This window comes from Scylla paramamosain, unplaced genomic scaffold (genome assembly GCF_035594125.1).
Source record: "Scylla paramamosain isolate STU-SP2022 unplaced genomic scaffold, ASM3559412v1 Contig93, whole genome shotgun sequence".
Classification (NCBI taxonomy): domain Eukaryota; kingdom Metazoa; phylum Arthropoda; class Malacostraca; order Decapoda; family Portunidae; genus Scylla; species Scylla paramamosain.
In genome coordinates, this window is record NW_026973758.1 from 277,501 (window position 1) to 295,912 (window position 18,412).

General features: G+C 41.1%; 1 protein-coding gene and 2 long non-coding RNA genes across 4 annotated transcripts in view; 2 read left to right on the plus strand and 1 right to left on the minus strand.

Moving 5' to 3' along the window:
• Window positions 1-8,046, minus strand: part of LOC135098929 (von Willebrand factor A domain-containing protein 5A-like) — a 13,084-nt gene extending 5,038 nt beyond the window's left edge. Inside the window, exon 1 of the mRNA XM_064001366.1 lies at window positions 7,905-8,046. Within this exon, the coding sequence (XP_063857436.1) occupies window positions 7,905-8,001 (97 nt within the window). The 5' untranslated portion in view covers window positions 8,002-8,046. The remainder of the gene's footprint in view (window positions 1-7,904) is intronic.
• LOC135098932 (uncharacterized) overlaps window positions 1-9,413 on the plus strand; it is a 44,917-nt gene extending 35,504 nt beyond the window's left edge. The window contains exon 3 of the long non-coding RNA XR_010267501.1: window positions 8,876-9,413. This is a non-coding gene — a long non-coding RNA (uncharacterized LOC135098932). The remainder of the gene's footprint in view (window positions 1-8,875) is intronic.
• Window positions 9,414-12,546: 3,133 nt separating this feature from the next.
• Window positions 12,547-17,833, plus strand: LOC135098933 (uncharacterized). Of its 2 annotated transcripts, XR_010267502.1 has the most exons (5): window positions 12,547-12,699; window positions 13,305-13,407; window positions 13,931-14,149; window positions 14,733-15,421; window positions 16,904-17,833. It is a non-coding gene; the product is annotated as an uncharacterized LOC135098933 (long non-coding RNA). The 2 variants fall into 2 exon arrangements; XR_010267503.1 differs by lacking the exons at window positions 12,547-12,699; window positions 13,305-13,407; window positions 13,931-14,149 and having other exon boundaries at window positions 15,416-15,555.
• The last annotated feature ends 579 nt before the right edge of the window (window positions 17,834-18,412 follow it).

Here is an 18,412-nt window from a genome sequence, read left to right on the forward strand (position 1 = left end):
GGAGGAGGAGGATGAGAAGGAGGAGGAGGATACAGTAATTAGAGATAGCTTTTGGCTCCCGCTCAGCTCCACCCGTGATGATGAAAACACTCACGAGCTCATAATTGGCCCTAATCCACTCCAGCTACAGGAGGAGTGGGGAGGTAGGGAAGTGAGGAGAAAAGAATTGGGTGTAAATAAAAGAAACGGGGAGGGAAAAGGGGAGACGAGAAGTAGTATGCTTCTTGAAAATATTATAACGTAGAGAAGGAAAATACATGTGCTACACAGCGACATCTATACAAAAATATAATAACATGGACTGCAATTGAAGCGAGGGAGAAAGAAGTGGGTGTAAATAAAAGAAAGGGAGAAGAAAAGGCAGACGAAAAGAAATATCAATCTTAAGTAAAAAGTATAAGATAGAAAACAAGTTGCAGGTATATCGTGTAATCTTTACAGAAATTTGAGGGTAAAAGATAAACTAAAAAAAGGCTTTTATTGAAGTGAGGGGTAAACCAATTTTGTGTAAATAAAAGAAATAGGGAGAGAAAAGACGAATAAAATAAATATATGGCTTAAGTAGAATAGTATAAAGTATGGAAACAGGATATAGGTGAAATATATACAAAAAAAATTATGATAGAATATAAATAAAATAAAAAAATCTGAATTCTGTGAGAGAAAAAATCGTGTTTAAATAAAAGGAATGGGGAGAGAAAAGGCAAGCGAAAAGAAACATGCGTCTTAGGTGAAAAAAAAATATTAATAATAAGGTAGTGAAAAATATATATAAAGAGGAATCTATAAAAATATATATATATATATATATATATATATATATATATATATATATATATATATATATATATATATATATATATATATATATATATATATATATATATATATATATATATATATATATATATATATATATATATATATATATATATATATAAAGACTGACTGAAAGAAAGAAGTTTTAAAGAAATTTCTATATTTAACAATTTTGAAAACATTTTTTTCCACTGTCTTTTTTTTTCACGCTGATAGATAAACATTTACACCATAAGTATTCAATGCTGAGTATACATACATATATACACCAATCACCACCAAGTAGCAAATACAAGCCTTTTTTTTTCAGTACTCATTTAACAGTTTAATTTTCCAACCGTCAAAGGTCCGGGATCCCTCATTACAGTCCTCAGGGGAAGTCATTACCGCCCTTCTCTCCTCCTCTTCCTCCTCTTTTTCCTCCATCCCTACATATAACTCCATCTCCTTTATTCTGTGCCATACTTTCCCTCTCACTGGTTACTTAATCATGCCACTCCTTCTATCATGCCGCTAAGACACACCTTCATACTATCTACCGCTGTCATTCTTATACCGTTACTGTCATTCTTCTCTTTTCCCTCCTTGTTATTTTTTTTTATTTTATTTTAGGGAAATCTTAAGTAAACAATATCAGTAAAAAAAAAAAAAAGGACTTATATCATTGACACATTTATTATTCATTACAAAATTACAGCTGGGGTGACATTTTTTTCATTAATGGTGAATTATCAATCTTGCATCAGCAAACACACACAGTTTTTAGTTTTTTTTACTTTCAATTTCTTCATTATTAACTTTGGTCGCTGATGACTTTTTGTTCATTTACGTTTTTTTTTTTCTTTTCCTCCTTTTTTTTGGATTTTATTGTTTTAGTTTCTTCTTTACTATCAATTTCTTCTTTCTTGATTTTGGTCGCTGATGACTTTTTTTGTTAATTTTCTGCTTTTATTTCTTCTTCTTTCTTGATTTTGGTCGCTGATGACTTTTTTTGTTAATTTTCTGCTTTTATTTCTTCTTCTTTCTTGATTTTGGTCGCTGATGACTTTTTTTTGTTCATTTTCTGCTTTTATTTCTTCCTCATTCTTGTTTTTGGTCGCTGATGACTTTTTTGTTCATTTTCTGCTTTTATTTCTTCTTCATTCTTGTTTTTCGTCGCTGATGACTTTTTTGTTCATTTTCTGCTTTTATTTCTTCTTCATTCTTGTTTTTGGTCGCTGATGACTTTTTTTGTTCATTTTTGCTTTTTCTTTTCCTCCTCATCCTTGGGTGTAAATAAAAGAAACAGGGAGTGAAAAGGGGTAGATGAAAAGTAGTATGCTTCTTAGAAATATTATAACTTTTTTTTTTATTTTATTCTTTTAGTTTCTTTTTTTCAATTTCTTCATTATTAACTTTGGTCGCTGATGACTTTTTTGTTCATTTTCTGCTTTTATTTCTTCTTCATTCTTGATTTTGGTCGCTGATGACTTTTTTTGTTCATTTTCTGCTTTTATTTCTTCTTCATTCTTGTTTTTGGTCGCTGATGACTTTTTTTGTTCATTTTCTGCTTTCATTTCTTCTTCATTCTTGTTTTTGGTCGCTGATGACTTTTTTTGTTCATTTTCTGCTTTTATTTCTTTTTCATTCTTGTTTTTGGTCGCTGATGACTTTTTTTGTTCATTTTCTGCTTTTATTTCTTCTTAATTCTTGATTTTGGTCGCTGATGACTTTTTTTGTTCATTTTCTGCTTTTATTTCTTCTTAATTCTTGATTTTGGTCGCTGATGACTTTTTTTGTTCATTTTCTGCTTTTATTTCTTCTTCAATTTCTTCTTTCTTGATTTTGGTCGCTGATGACTTTTTTTTGTTCATTTTCTGATTTTATTTCTTCTTCGACTTCTTCACTCTTCATTTTGGTCGCTGATGACTTTTTTTGTTCATTTTCTGATTTTATTTCTTCTTCAATTTCTTCTTTCTTGATTTTGGTCGCTGATGACTTTTTTTGTTCATTTTCTGATTTTATTTCTTCAGTTTCTTCATTCTTATTTTTGGTCGCTGATGACTTTTTTTGTTCGTTTTCTTTTATTTTCTCTTCCACACACACACACACACACACACACACACACACACTTTCTCCTTTCGTCCATGTTAGAATCCACATATGCACCCGCGCACGTACTCACGCACACACAAACGCACGTAAGCAAATTAATCATGACTTTGAATATTATATAAGTTATGCCAATACATACACGCATTCATACATATGACTTCTACATGGCTATACATATATTATATACATATATTATATACATATATTATATACATATTCACACATATTTCATCATAACTTGGAACATTGTCAATATTATGATGGCCTTCTACATGGGAAAACATATAGGTACATATTCACACACATTTTATCATGACTTGGAATATTGTCATGGGTACATATTCATGCATATGTCATCATAACTTGGAATATTGTCAATGTTATGATGCCCTTCTATATGGCTATACATGTACACATTCATCAGGACACACACACACACACACACACACACACACATAAATACATATTAATAGACACAGAATAATAGATCATTTAATTTATTAAATGGCGCCTCACTGATGGGCGAGATTGTGGGCGTGACGGCGGGCGTGGTGGGCGTGACGGTGGCCAGCGTGAGCGGCGTGGGCGGTGCGGCCAGCGGCCTCCAGACAGCCCCTGACAAATGCCTCCGCGCCGGCCACCTGGGTGCGCGGGCCGCGCAGCAGCACGGTGCGAGACACCTTGTCTGTTGCTGGCGGCACTCTCACCTGCACGTCAGGGAACTCCTGCAGTAGTCTCCTGACAGTCGCGCCGGCGGGACCCACCACTTGGCACCGCTGGCGTGGCGTCACCGCCACTTGCGCCTCGATCACCTCGGCCTGCCGGAGCAAGGCCTCGAGGCGCGCCAGGGCGGCGGGAACCTTCCGGGCAGGTCCGCACAACCTGATGGTGGCGGTGCGGGTGTCTGAGGGAGGCGGCACACACACTCGCACGCCAGCGAACTCTTGGCACACTTCCCGCAGTGTGGCGCCGCGTGGGCCAACGATGTAGCGCCGCATGTGGGGCGCTACGGCGAGAGTGGCCTCCTTCTCTTCCTCCTGCCAAGAGCGGCGCACGCTGTCCAGCGCACGCTGCTGCTTGGCTCTCTCAGCCCGCTGCTTTCCTTTCTTCGCCTCGAGCTGCTGGCGTCGAGGAGACTCGATGGCGGCCTTCACCTCAGGCAGGCTAGGTGCCTTCACCTTCTTGGGCCTGTTCTTGCCGCGGCCCACCACCTCCTTGCCCTCTGAGTCCCTCTTAGGGGGGTCTGGGTCCTCAGGGGTCTCCGCCACAGTCTCCTTAGGCAGGCTAGGCTGTACCCTCACCTTCCTGGGCCTTTTCTTTTTGCAGGCAACCACCGTCCAGCCCTCCGAGTCGCCTTCTGTGGCTTCAGGAGTCTCGGGGGCCTCAGAGGCCTTAGGGGCCTCTGAGGCCTCGCCGGACACCTGCTTCACGCCCATCGCCAGGTCCTCATCTGCCTTAACCGGAGGCGCCTTCTCCACCTTCACTTTTCGCTTCTTTCTCTTACGCTTCTTCTTACTAGTGTGGGTGGGTTTTTCTTTCCCATCGTCGCTTTCGTTATTTTCTGCTTTGTTTTCCGCTTCTACTAATGCTTCATCTTCGCAGGTTTTCATTTCTTGATCTGCTACAAAGTCTTTTTCTTCGTCATTTCCGTTATCTCCGTCATCTTCCATCGTTTCCTCTGCGTGTACGATGGCGCGCGTTACTGTCTCTTCTTCAATAGTTTCTTCTTCTGTGTCTTCGATGACTTTTTCCTTAACGTTGTCGGTCTTGGCTGCTTCCCGCACTGCTGCTTTCTTCTTCCTGCGGAAGAGTCGCCGCAGCAGGTACAGGAAGCCACAGCATTTGACGGCGCGTTCTTCTTTCATGTCTTCTTCGGCGGCGCGTTCCATGTCGTCGTCCGCTGGTGCGGGCAAAATTTCTTCTGCGCTCCAGGTTTCCATTTTCATCCCTTCCTTACTACCCTCTCAAACCTCGCCCCTACCCCCTCAAATTTTGCTAATTTCTTTTATTGCAAAATAAAATTTAAGGTGTCCTCTGATTGGTGGACTGGTGCGTGATCAACTCCAAGCTCACAGCCAGGAGAGAGTCAAGGCTCACCGCTCTGAGTTATGTTCACTACATGTAATGGCATCAACTGTACATAAGAAGTGGCTGCACTAAAGCTGTTATCTACACTATACATAAGTATTTAGCAGCTTATCCTAATACAGTGACAAACGACGCGAGAGAGAGAGAGAGAGAGAGAGAGAGAGAGAGAGAGAGAGAGAGAGAGAGAGAGAGAGAGAGAGAGAGAGAGAGGGTGTGAATGACAGAAAACAGACACAATATGATAGTCTATACACCTCGTTGGAGATTCATGATTCTATTAATATGAACCAATGAATCTTTGTTTTTTTTTCAGAATATGAATAGCAGTTTCGAGAATATTGATATCAATATTGATATCAATATTGATATCAGAGGCTCCTGAGAAAGGTTAGGGCACGTGGGATAGATGGGTGTTAGGCTGGATAAAGTCATAGCTAAGCGACAGACGACAGAGAGTAGTAATAAACGGCTCCAAATCTGGGAGTGGGGTAATGTAATTAGTGGGGTGCCACAGGGATTAGTATTTGGGCCATTGTTGTTTTTAATATATATATCAATGACTTGGATAATGGAATTAGTAGTGATGTTAGTAAATTTGTGGATGACACGAAGATAGGTAGATTAGTTAGGTCAGAATCAGATGCCATCACTTTGCAGGCAGATTTAGATAGGATGAACGAATGGACAGACAGATGGCAAATGCAATTTAACATAAAAAAATGCAATGTACTTAGCGTAGGTAGAGGAAACCTACACAGTAGTTACACAATAAACAACTCAGCTCTAGTAGGTTAAAAGTACGAAAAAGATTTAGGAGTTATAGTTAGCTCTGAACTCTGTCTAAGAAAGCAATGCATAGAGGCCAGAAACAGGGCAAATAGGGTATTAGGATTCATTTTTAGGAGTGTTAAAAGTAGAAGACCTGAAGTAATATTAAAGTTATAATTGACGCTGGTCAGACCTCATCTAGACTACGTTGTGCAGTTTTGGTCCCCATATTACAAGAAGGTTATAGATCTATTAGAATCAGTACAAAGGACATTGACTAAAAGGATACAGGGTATGAGGAGTATTCCTTACGAGGCGAGATTGAAGCTGTTAAATTTACATTCTTTAGATAGATGTAGGTTAAGAGGGGACCTGACAGAAGTCTTTAAGTGGTATAAAGGTTATAACATGGGGGACGTAAGCAAAATTCTTAGGATCAGCAACCAGGATAGAACAAGAAATAACGGGCTCAAGCTTGAAAAATTTAGGTTTAAAAAAGAGATAGGAAGAAATTGGTTCTCAAATAGAGTGGTAGATGAATGGAACGGACTCAGTAATCAAGTTGTTAGTGCTAAGACATTAGGGAGCTATAAGAGAAGATTAGGCGGATTTATGGATGGGGATGATAGGTGGAAATAGGTAGGTATATTTCATACAGGGACTGCCACGTGTAGGTCTGATGGCTTCTTGCAGCTTCCTTTATTTCTTATGTTCCTATGTTCTTATATATATATATATATATATATATAGAGAGAGAGAGAGAGAGAGAGAGAGAGAGAGAGAGAGAGAGAGAGAGAGAGAGAGAGAGAGAGAGAGAGAGAATTATAGTATTATAAATGAGATAAATTACCGCTCGCAGGCCTGCGCCGTATATGAACAACGTGTGTTTTTAAGCATCCGGAGCAAAGTGGTTAAAGATAAGAGATGGTTGTACAGTAAAGATGCTTCAGAATGACTGGATTATAGTCTGTTCACTTAAGTTAGATTCCTGGAGCCTCGGTGGGTTTATAAGCTCGCAGCTGATTGGCTGATGTTGCATTTCTTGCTGTCTTCTACCACTATTTTCATGTTAACTGCTCTCCTGATCTTGCTAACTGCATGCCTCTCCTCCTCCAACGGCCTCACTGCACAACACTTTCTTCTTTCTCTCACCCCTATTCTGTCCACCTCTCTAATGCAAGAGTTAACTAGTATTCCCAATTATTCATCTCTTTCTCTGGTAAACTCTGGAACTCCCTGCCTGCTTCTGTATTTCCATTTTCCTATGACTTGAATTCCTTCAAGAGGGAGGTTTCAAAACACTTATCCTGTAATTTTTGTCTTCTGCTTTCAGCTCTGGGGACGTCACTTCAGTGGCGTGGCCTTCTCTTTTTTTCAATTATTATATTTTTGTTGCTCTTTACCGGTGCCCCTCCTACATGAAAAAAAGAAAACACTTCACACCTTTTCTTTCACTCTACATTATTTTTTAATTTCTTATTTAAACTGATTTACATATGAATATGAAGAATAAAAATAAATAAATAAATAAAAACAATAAATCCCCCCCCCAAAAAAGTGGACCGGGTAAAAAAAAAAAATCCAGGCCTTGTCCTGAGCTGCTGCGACGGTGTGCGGGAACGGATTAATCCATTTTTACTTTGATTCCTGTGGGGAAAATAGTTTTGATTTCTGAACATTTCCGAGTTAGAACAGCTTTCATAGACGAATTAAGTTAAAAAACCAAGGTTCCACTGTACATGTGTTTCGAAGCTTTAGGTAATGGAAAATAACAATTACATGTGTTTTGTTGAGGTAAGTAATAGAAAAGTAACAATTACATGTTTTGAAGCTTTAGGTAATGGAAAATAACAATTACATGTGTTTTGTTGAGGTAAATCATAGAAAAATAACAATTACATGTTTTGAAGCTTTAGGTAATGGAAAATAACAATTACATGTGTTTTGCTAGTGTAGGTAATAGAAAAATAAAAAGTGAATGCATTCTAAGCGTTTCAGCGAATTCTCCTCGCCCCAAACCAATCTGGTATAATCTGGAATATAACAATCAATAATAACTACAAGTGTTTTAGTGCATTTCAAACCCACCACACACTCCCTTGAGCTGACACGACCTGTGACCTCAGCTGACCTACCTTGCCTGCGAGGGTGGTCAGCAGGGGTGTAGCGCGGGTTGAGTACTGTGGGCAAAACAAAGCTGATGATGCCGTCTGTCTCAACCCTCAACTCCATCACCAGACGAAGGGTGACCTTTGCCCTCGTTCCTGCAGCAGAAGCGGGCGGGGTGAGAGAGGGTGAGGTATGGGTGGGTCAGGGCGAGGCAGCATAAGGTAGGGTGAGGAAGCTAAGGTATGGGTGGAGCAAGGTGAGGAAGGCTGAGGTAGGTTGGCAGCAACCTTTATAATGCTATTTTCCTCATACCTACAATGTTTTTAGATATTTCTGTAGACAGGGTGAGGTAAGGGTGAGGCAAGGAGAGGTACGGGTGACAGTAACCTCTCTCTTTCTCTCTCTCAAACACACACACACACACACACACACACACACACCACCACCACCACCACCACAACCACAACCACCACCACAACCACGAACCCGCAGGAAAGTTGCCGAGGTTAAGCGTGAGAATGTCGCTTGAGTCAGGGTCTTCTCGTGTCATGAGGGCAGTCTTCCCCTCTTTCAAAGCCTCCTTGTACACCTTCTCTGCCTGTGTGAGGAAAGGGAACCAGTGTGTAGGGCTTACAGCAGGAAAATGAGTTAGTGGTGGAAGCTGTCAGGCCTACACGTGGCAGTCTCTCCCTGTGGGCAATGTCAAGTACCTACCCAGTTTATTATTATTTTCTTGTGAGTCTACTCATATATACGCTAATGGTAAACACTTTGCCTTCGTTAGATATAAAAAAAAAAAGTCTCAATGTTAAAAAAAAATAGGAGGAAATAAGGCACACACACATTGAGCACAGGCGCCGCTGCAAAACGTTCAAAGCAGCAAAAATGGCAGGTTGATATATTGATATAAAAAAAAATGATAGCATGTTAAATATTATTAAAAAACACTAAAAATAGCATAGGGGATAAGCCTAATACCTTGTTCTTCTCCAAGCAGTGAGTCACAATGGTTCTGCCGTCCAGCTGCGCCTCACAGTGGTACACAGCTGCGCCCTCCTCCACAGGCAGCACCGCCCGCACCTATAAGAGAGAGAGAGAGAGGCGCCAGGCAGGGGAGGAAAGAATGAAGTAAAGAAAGAAAGGACAAAACACACGCCTCTTTTTTCTTCTTTTTTCATGTTTAACTCCTTCTCCTCCTTTTCCTTCTGCGTTAGCAAAGGAAATTATCAAATAAGGAAAGGAGGAATGAAATGTGAAGAAAGAGGGGAGGAAGCAGACTCTCCTTATTACCGAACGCCATTATTCTTCCTACTTTCATGTTTATCTGCTCCTTCTCCTTATTAGTGAAAAGAATGATTAAATAAGAAAAGAGAGGAGGAAGGAAAGTTAAGGTTCTAGCTATGAAATGCATATGATTGTTCCCCCTCCTCCTCCTCTTCATTAATGTTGTACTAGTGAAATTAATGCATATATAAGGACTGCGCCAGATAAGAAAATTACGAAGTAAAGAAATTCAAATTAAAGAAGGAAAGATGCTGGCCTTGTTTTCTTTTTTGGTTTATTGCTTCTTTGTGTTTATTTTCTTCTCTTTTTTCCTCCTCCTCGTGCGATAATCTAATACCACTTTTTTTTTCCGAGAGAGAGAGAGAGAGAGAGAGAGAGAGAGAGAGAGAGAGAGAGAGAGAGAGAGAGAGAGAGAGAGAGAGAGAGACAGATGGGGGAGAGGTGCGGAGTACTGTGAAACACTCCTGCTTCCCAAAGGCTCCAGAGGTAAAGGTAAAGTATCAAAAATATAAAAATAGATAGTATACACTACAAAAATACAATTAAATAAATAAATACAGATATTGTACACCTTATTGTAAAAATATCCTACAGTCTGGGACCAAACGTAGGATATTCATTGAGTATTTCCCTGAGAGTGGCTGAGTCTATGAAATGGTCAATGAGGCTATACAAGTCATGTTGACCTCGCAGCCTAAATTTACCAATGAGAGGACATTCCGTGACATAATGACGCAGAGTGTGTCCCCTTGGTGCAGCACACAGCACACAGCACACGCCAGGAGAAGCACTGACTTTCCAAAAGTATTTATAGCCTAATTTGAGCCTCATTGCCACCCTGTCGTGTGATGCAGTGTGTCTCCCATAGGTGTAAGCGCAGCTCTGGGAGACACGTACATAGAGAAGACTACTGCCTATGGAAACAAAGCTCCAATTGATCACTAATGCTACTATGTACAACTGATCACTAATGCTACTATGTACAACTGATCACTAATGCTACTATGTACAACTGATCACTAATGCTACTATGTACAACTGATCACTAATGCTACTATGTACAAAGTCCTTAATGCTACTCTTAATATAGCCCAGAGTGTACTCAGCGCCAGGGTCCACTGTGTCGTCCTGAAAAGCACATTGAGCAAGGCGGTCTGCCTTATCATTAAGCGGGATACCCACATGAGAGGGTATCCAGGTGAAGTGAACCGTGGCACCAGCACCTTCTAGGGTGTGGATGAGATCAAGACATTTATTAACTAGATCACAGTCCATGGGGGAGGTAGACTGGAGAGCATACAGTGCAGCCTGACTGTCAACAAAGAAGAATATATCCTTACGGAGAGGCGCCACAATATGGAGCGCCTCCAGAACAGCATACAGTTCTGCCCTAGTGGAGGACATGTGTGCAGGGAGCCGCCTGGAAACCTCAGTGTCAGTGTGGTGATTGGCAGAAATGTAGTCGCGGATGAACAGCCCACATCCGGACCTGCTGCCATTGACTGAACCATCACAATAAACATGAATAGCCTGAACGTGGGGGTACTTGGACAATTTAGTCATGAACATGTCTTGCAGCACATGAGGAGGCCAGTCCCTCTTGGGCTGATGCAGTGAGTGAATATCAACACTGACACGGTGAGGGTTGGAGCGGTGACATAACAACGTTAATACAGGCCTCGGCTATACCTACACTTGTAAGAACTCCCAAGATCTTCCTGAGGTATGGAGTTGTAGGAGTCCGTGGATCACGATACAGGGGGTCAGTGATCCCTTCAGAGAGTCGGAGCCCGTGCATAGCATCCGACCAACAGTACGACAAGTAATTTCCTATATCCTACACATAATACTCGGCAGGTGCAGTTCAGCTCTGAGGACCTCAGTCCTTGCAGTCCTGGGGCATCCCAAAATTATTCTCATGGCTTCATTCTGAACAAGCTCCAGGGGGACAGAGCTGGGTGGCACTAAACTGTATTAAAATAGGAGCTGCGTAGTCAATGATGGACCGTACGACAGATATATAGAACATCCTTAGAACTGGAATGCCAGTCCCCAGGCCCCTGTTTGCTAACAGCCGAAGTGGCACTAGCCGTGGCAGACAGAGGTCTCGAACATAGTGTACAGCGTGGAGTGACTTCCTGAAACTCAGCTGTACACCCAGGTACTTGTGTGTATGAACTCCAGGGATGGGAACATTATTTACAGTGGGCGGTCGAGAGACCTTCCCTTTGGCTTGAAATTTGGTTTTACATTCATTAATTACAAGTCCCATTTGAACACACAATGCTGCTAGTTGTGACAGAGCTGACTGGAGAGTCCTGGGTGTGGCGCATTGGAGGAGCATGTCGTCAGCATAGATGAGGACCTGGGTGCCCTGTGGGAAGGAACAACGCGCAATTTTGTCCATTAAAGCATTAAAAAGCATTGGACTAAGGACTCCACCCTGTGGTGTTCCAAGCTCAAAGACTTCCTCAGAGGAGACTGCACCTTGAAACCAAACCTGTGCTGTTCTGTTGTACAAATAGTCCCTGATCCATCCTAAATATCTACCTTTGACACCTTTGAAAATGAATTCATAATAATGTTACACCAGGGGTATTGGTGCGGGTGGCAGCACTGTGGGAGGTGGTAGCACTGGGAGAGGCGGGAACAGAGAGAGAGCGTAGACGCGTGGCCGGAGAGGAAGCCAACGTGTGCCTGCCTGTTGAGTGCCTGACGTGCCCTGGGAGACTTGTGGTGCCCCTGTGAACTTGTAAAGCAGTGTACTTGCGGAGGATTTGTCAATAAACTTAGGAAATAGTGCCCGTGTTTTTCCCTTGTGGCCTGGCCTCGTGTGTGTGTGTGTGTGTATGTGTGTGTGTGTGTGCACGCGCGCCTTGTCCCGGCGTTCAGAGTGTGACTCCTCTGCTCTACCTATACCCGTGTGGATAACACGCCCGCCCGGAGTGAGGGATGGGCGCAACAATAACATCATTGTTGGCCCTGTCGAAGGCACCCTTAAGATTAACGAAAGCTCTGCAGGTAGCATCCTTATTTATAAATCACCCAACAAAACAATGACTTGTGGAATGACTTTTTAGGAAGCCATGTACATTGCCAGAGAGTATATGGCCCACCTTATATAAGCCTGTTCAATATTACCCGTTCCATCATCTTACACAGCTCTGTTATTAATATATAGTCCGAGTTGGCCACCCTCTTTCCGCTGCTGTAAAAAATATCTATGCCTAGTAAATGGAGTCATTACTAAAAGGACTGGAATTTTGTATCACTTAGATGAATATGTAAGAGAAAGAGATGATTTAGGCTCAAAGCAAAGTCATGAAATAGCTATAAACCTAATATTTCTTTACTTATTAATAGCATTCATAATTTTTAATGGCTAAAAAAGAAAATTTCTAAGTTTAAAAGAGAGATTTAATATATAGACGAAAACAGTACCCTTTGCAGGACGGTTATATGAACTGGCAGCCATTGTTGATGTTTGCATTGCTTGCTGGGGCCGGGAGAATTCCACGATTACAGCTCAAATAGAAGGTAATTACTGTCCCTGAGTAAGTGTGAAGTGAGAGATGAATTATACCTTATAGGCTAGTGGAGAATTATATAAGAAACATGCCTTGGATATGAGAAAAGTCCAATTATAGAGGTTCCTTCAGTACCTTCGTCAGTTCCGGAATGTTTAATTGTATTTTATTTATTGTATTGTTGGAGGTGACTTGAAGGGCGCGGCGTAGTAGTGGAGTGACAGGCAAGGGCATTTCAAGAACTATTGTACAGCACAGACGTATATTTCACCATCAGAGGACAGGACACAGTTACCTTAAGCCTCGGAAGTCCCCACAGAACACCCTAAGCTTGATATAGCTGTCACAACGAAAAGGAAAGAAACATAAGTGTGAATAAGAATACATAACACCATTCAGCAAGGACTCCCAGCACCACCCCACAACGCTCAGACCAACACCACCCACACGCCACCACACCCACACGCCACCACACCCACCTCCCTGCTGCCGTGACGCATTATTTAGCGCCTTGCTAACAGTCATCTTCCCCAAGTGGTTTAGTAATTTTAGATGCAAGGAAAGAAAAGGCAGGAAGATGATTATTGTTATTTTTTATCTTTATTTTCTTTGCAGGAGTGAGTGAGGCAGGATGAGTCTGATGGGTGCTTAGGCTGAGAGTCACGCCGCAGGGTCAGTGAGGGGTACGGCCGGCAGTATGGTGACTCCTACGGCGGCGGTAGGTACAGCTAAGGTGGTCATGTAAAAAAATCAAATAACCAGCAAAGGAAAGTAGAATAATTGCTTAAAAACTCAATAAATATGGTGAAAAGTAATGAGAGTTTTGGGAATAAGGTGGTAATCCTTGCCTAGTAATTTCCAGACACTGACTGCTTGTTTCTGGGCAGAGTGTGATGCCTTATCAAGTTGTTACCTACAGAATGAAGGGACCGCCACTGAGACTAATGAACAGAATTAATCTTAACCTAACGCAAACATCAAAAACACTAGTGCTGTTTCATCATTATCCAAAAAATAATCAAATAACCAGCAAGAAAAAAAAAAAGGCTTAAAATCAACAAAATAAGACAAAAAAGTAAAGAAAATTCATAAAAGACAACAGGAGACAATTTCTTTATGTTCAATGATTCAAAACTTCCCAAACCTTTTATTTATTATTATTATTATTATTATTATTATTATTATTATTATTATTATTATTATTATTATTATTAAGTCATTAAAAACCTCCTCCTTTTCAGGTCATCACAGGAGTACTCATGTGACAGGAGCAGTAGTTGGGGGGCGGTCACAGGGGAGGGGGCTGATGGCGAAACCATGGGAGGGGGAGATGGTGCCGGGGAGTGGCAGGGTGGCCGGCCTTATGCTGCAGGGGACGGCCACTGCTCCGGGCATCATGGCGTATGGATAACCTGGAGTCCGAAGTGGCACTTAATATTCTCAATGCTGTGGTGACTAATGTAAGTCTGGAGGGGGAGTGGGGGGTGGCCTAGAGTGTGTTATGTAAGTGTGTGTGTGTGGGGGGCAGTCAGTGTTAGGGTGTTGAGCAGTGTGGGTGTGGAGGTGGTGGTGTGTTGGGTGTTGGTGCCTTGGAGTGTGTTGCATAAAGGTTGGGGGTTAAGCTTGGTCTTTGTAGGTGATGTTATGGTAATTGTGGGTCTGTTTGATGATCTTATTTAAGTATCAAGGTATATTTTTTTATTCATTGATATTTCTGTCTATTTCTTTATTTTTTTATTTAGTTTTATTTATTTATTTATTTATTCTTTTTTTCATTTTCACAACTTTAAGGAAGAATTGAATGTTTTCTTGGTTTTTCTCAACAAACAACGAGTCAGAATGAAAATAGCATTGCATCACGATATATCCTGTTCATTATTACTTTTCAAACCATATCTTTGCATCAGCCTAAATGTTTCTGGTTTTCTTTCCTCTTGTGCATCTGTTTCCTTCTTTCCCTCTCCTCTCAGCTAACAGAGGTCGTCTTGCATAGGCTGGGTCAGGTTCCTTGGGTGTGTGGGTTGTAACTCTGTCTCCTCACAGAAAGAAGAGGCACAGTGGTCAAGACAGGGACTGGGAAGGCAGACAGAAGAGGAGGATGGACTGGATGAGTAACAGCAGTACTAGTAGAAGTAGTAGTAGTGATAGTTTGATCATAGTAGAGATAGCAGTAAAATATCTAGTTGTATTATTAGAAGTAGTAGCAATAGTAGAAGTAATACCAGTAGTAGAAGTAGCTTGGTCAAAGTAGTAATGGTAATAGTAGTGATAGCAGGATGTTATTTAACTGTATAAAAGAAAGATTAAATCCATATATAAAACTTATTGGCAGGACCAGTAGCAGCAGCAGTAGTAGTATTAGGAACACCGTGGTCATAATAACAGAAGTAGAACCATAACAATTCACTATATAAAACAAAAAGCACCAAACTAATATAGCATCAACAACAACAGCAACAGTAGCAGTAGTAGTAGTAGTAACAACACTAACTCCAACACTTTACCAACAGGACGACCAGTACTATGGGTCTGGCTGCGGCATCCTACCCACCCCCCGGATGCCCCCATGCTAACTGCCCTGGCGCGACCCTAACATTGGCCCTGCACACTCCTGGGGTGTGGTGGGGGGCTTTGTACCTGGGCGGCCGGGGCGGGGGCGGGGTAGAGCAACAGGACTGGGGTACAAGATGAAGAAAATGTTGCCGGCTAAGAAGAAAATAGGAGCTAAGGAGGTTAAGACAAGTGGTGGTGGTGCTGGTGGTGCTGGTGGTGTGAAACCGAGGATAAGACTGTATCATCAGTCTGATGATATTTTGAATATCAATTATTTAACTTCTGCAACACCTGAGGACAAGACAGGAGCCAGGTAGGATGGTCATAGGATGCCAGATAGATGTGGTGAAGGATGTTTTGTCTGGGAAGGATAATGAGGAAATGAAATTGAGGACAAGACAGGAGCCAGGCAGGAGGGTCATAGGATGCCAGTTGGATGTGGTGAAGGATGTTTTGTCTGGGAAGGATAATGAGGAAGTGAAATTGAGTTGCTAATCTGTAGATAAAATGATAAAAGATGAATAAGTGAAATGGAAAAAAAAAAAGAAATGTGGTGTTTTGGAATATATAGAACAGTGGGGTTAGTGTGTGTGTGTGTGTGTGTGTGCTGGGGGGATGTATCTTTGTTAATTAGAAAGAATATAAGAGATGAATATAATGGTGGGATATATAGCAATTTTTTTTAGTTCAGAAGAAATAAGTTTGGTTTGAGTTTATATATGAATGGAAAAAAGGCTAGAAGAGAGAGAGAGAGAGATTTATAATGAACTGGAATGTAAAGCAGTACAAAGCTGTAAAAGAAAGGGATTGTTGTTTAGTTTAGATTAATTTGTGTAAAGTAGAGAAAAAAAATAATGTGTTTTGAGTTGATGTATCAGTGTAACCTAGAAAATGGAGGAGAAATTATTGTTTCTTTAAATTTTATGTCGTAAACTAGAAAATAATAAAGTTTTTTTTTTTTTTTCATTCTATAGATCATTATAAATGTGAAAAATTATAGTGGTGTTTTTTTTATATTACATAATTATATATATATATATATATATATATATATATATATATATATATATATATATATATATATATATATATATATATATATATATATATATATATATATATATATATATATATATATATATATATATATATTTTTTTTTTTTTTTTTTTTTTTATTCCATTGTAAACAAAAAAAAATATAGAAGTAATGTGTTAGATTTTTTGCTTTGGTACATTAATTTCACAGTTAATCAGTTTATACTTCCTGTTGTCATCCTTGTCCTGTTCAGGGTGTGAGTGGGCCAAGACCTGCCACAACTCTTCTGCTTGTATGGCAAAAGAAAATAGCAGTTTTTACTCTTGATTTCCACCCCAAGATATTAGTCACTGTATTTGCTGAGAATATTCACCCCAAAAGTTAAAAATATTAGTCGCTGTATTTGTTGAGGTGTGGTGTGTGTGTGTGTGTGTGTGTGTGTGTGTGTGTGTGTGTGTGTGTGTGTGTGTGTGTGTGCGTGCGTGCGTGCGCGCGCGCGCGCGCGCACACACACACACACACACACACACACACACACACACACACACACACACACACACACACACACACACACCTGTCACTTGTCACCTGTGTGTGTCTAATGCACCTGTGTGTTTTGTTCCAGCTCCTCCCAGAATGAGCCCACACCTGCACCTGAGGACACACCCACACCTGCACCCAAGCCTTCACCCACCCCCAGCACCCACTCCAGCATCCAGCACAGCCCAGGGGAAGGCCCAGGGCAGGCAGCCAAGGGCCGAGGCAGGGGCAGGGGTGTGGCGTGGGGGAGGAGAGTGTGAAGTGTGTGGGTTAGGTTTGTATGTGGTACTTTGTCTGGGCTGCTCCATATGTGGGAGAGCTCGGTTGGTGTAGAGATGGATAGATAGATGTGTGTGTGTGTGTGTGTGTGTGTGTGTGTGTGTGTGTGTGTGTGTGAGGGATTTGTACTTCATTCAAGCATCTTTTATTTTTACTACTGCTACTATCTTGTTCACTACTGGAAGATTAGTACTAAGATGTGATTCTTGTTATTTTTAAGGGTATTATTCCAATGTTTTTTGTATGATTGCATCTCATTCCTGTTGTACTTGAGAGAGAGAGAGAGAGAGAGAGAGAGAGAGAGAGAACAGGCCCCATTGCACAAACTAATGATAAAAAAAACTCACAACCATTCCAAAAACTATAAATATGTTAGTTTTGTCAGTAGATTTTGCAAGAAAGGAAATTTGAAATACAGGAGTGTGTGGGAGAGGCAAAGGATATGTAGGACGGCAGATTAGTGTGTGAAGGATGTGTAGGAGAGGCTGAGGATATCCTGTACACTGTGTCAGGATGGTTAAGGGTGATTTGGAAGGAAGCAAGTGTGTGAAGGATGCATTAGGTAGGATGTGTAGTAGTGGGTACAATGTGTTAAGAATGATATGTATGTTACAGGAGATAAGGATGTGTATTTTCACCACAAGTATGTGTAGAGATTGGTGTTAACACAGTAGGAAGCTTTGATTAAGCTGGACCATCATTCCTTGTGTTGTCTTAATAAATGTATGCAAACTGACTGTAAACTCTCTCTCCTTCTAGTGTATTTATCAGCTTTTGGGGTCAAGATGTCATTTTATTTATTATTTATTTTTTATTGTTATTTTGTTTGTCTTTTTTTTTTTTCTTTGTGTTGGACAGTTTACGAGTCAGTTCCAGTTTTTGTGACGGTGGATGTGGTTTCTTTCTGTGATGCTTGTCCTTGCCATGCCTTCCTTCCCAGTGACTACCATGTGTAGGCCTGATGGCTCCTTGCAGCTTCCCTTTTGTACATCCTTATGTTACTCCACACTCAGTTTCTCCATGTGTTGACTGTTTTTCTTTTTTTGTGTCTTCCTCCACTTATAAATAACACTCAAACTCACACACACACACTTCAGGTATTCTCAGATATTCAGCATTCATTCTTATCTTGCCTTCCTTCACCTACTCACAGCATCTCCAGGTCTTCACACTCAGCATTCCCCCTCATCTTTCACTCCACACAGTATCCTTTACTCCACACAGCCTGCCCCCTCATCCTTCAGTCAGCCTCTTCCCTCATCTTTCACTCAGCTTCCCTCCTCATCTCTCAGTCCACACAGCCTGCCCCCTCATC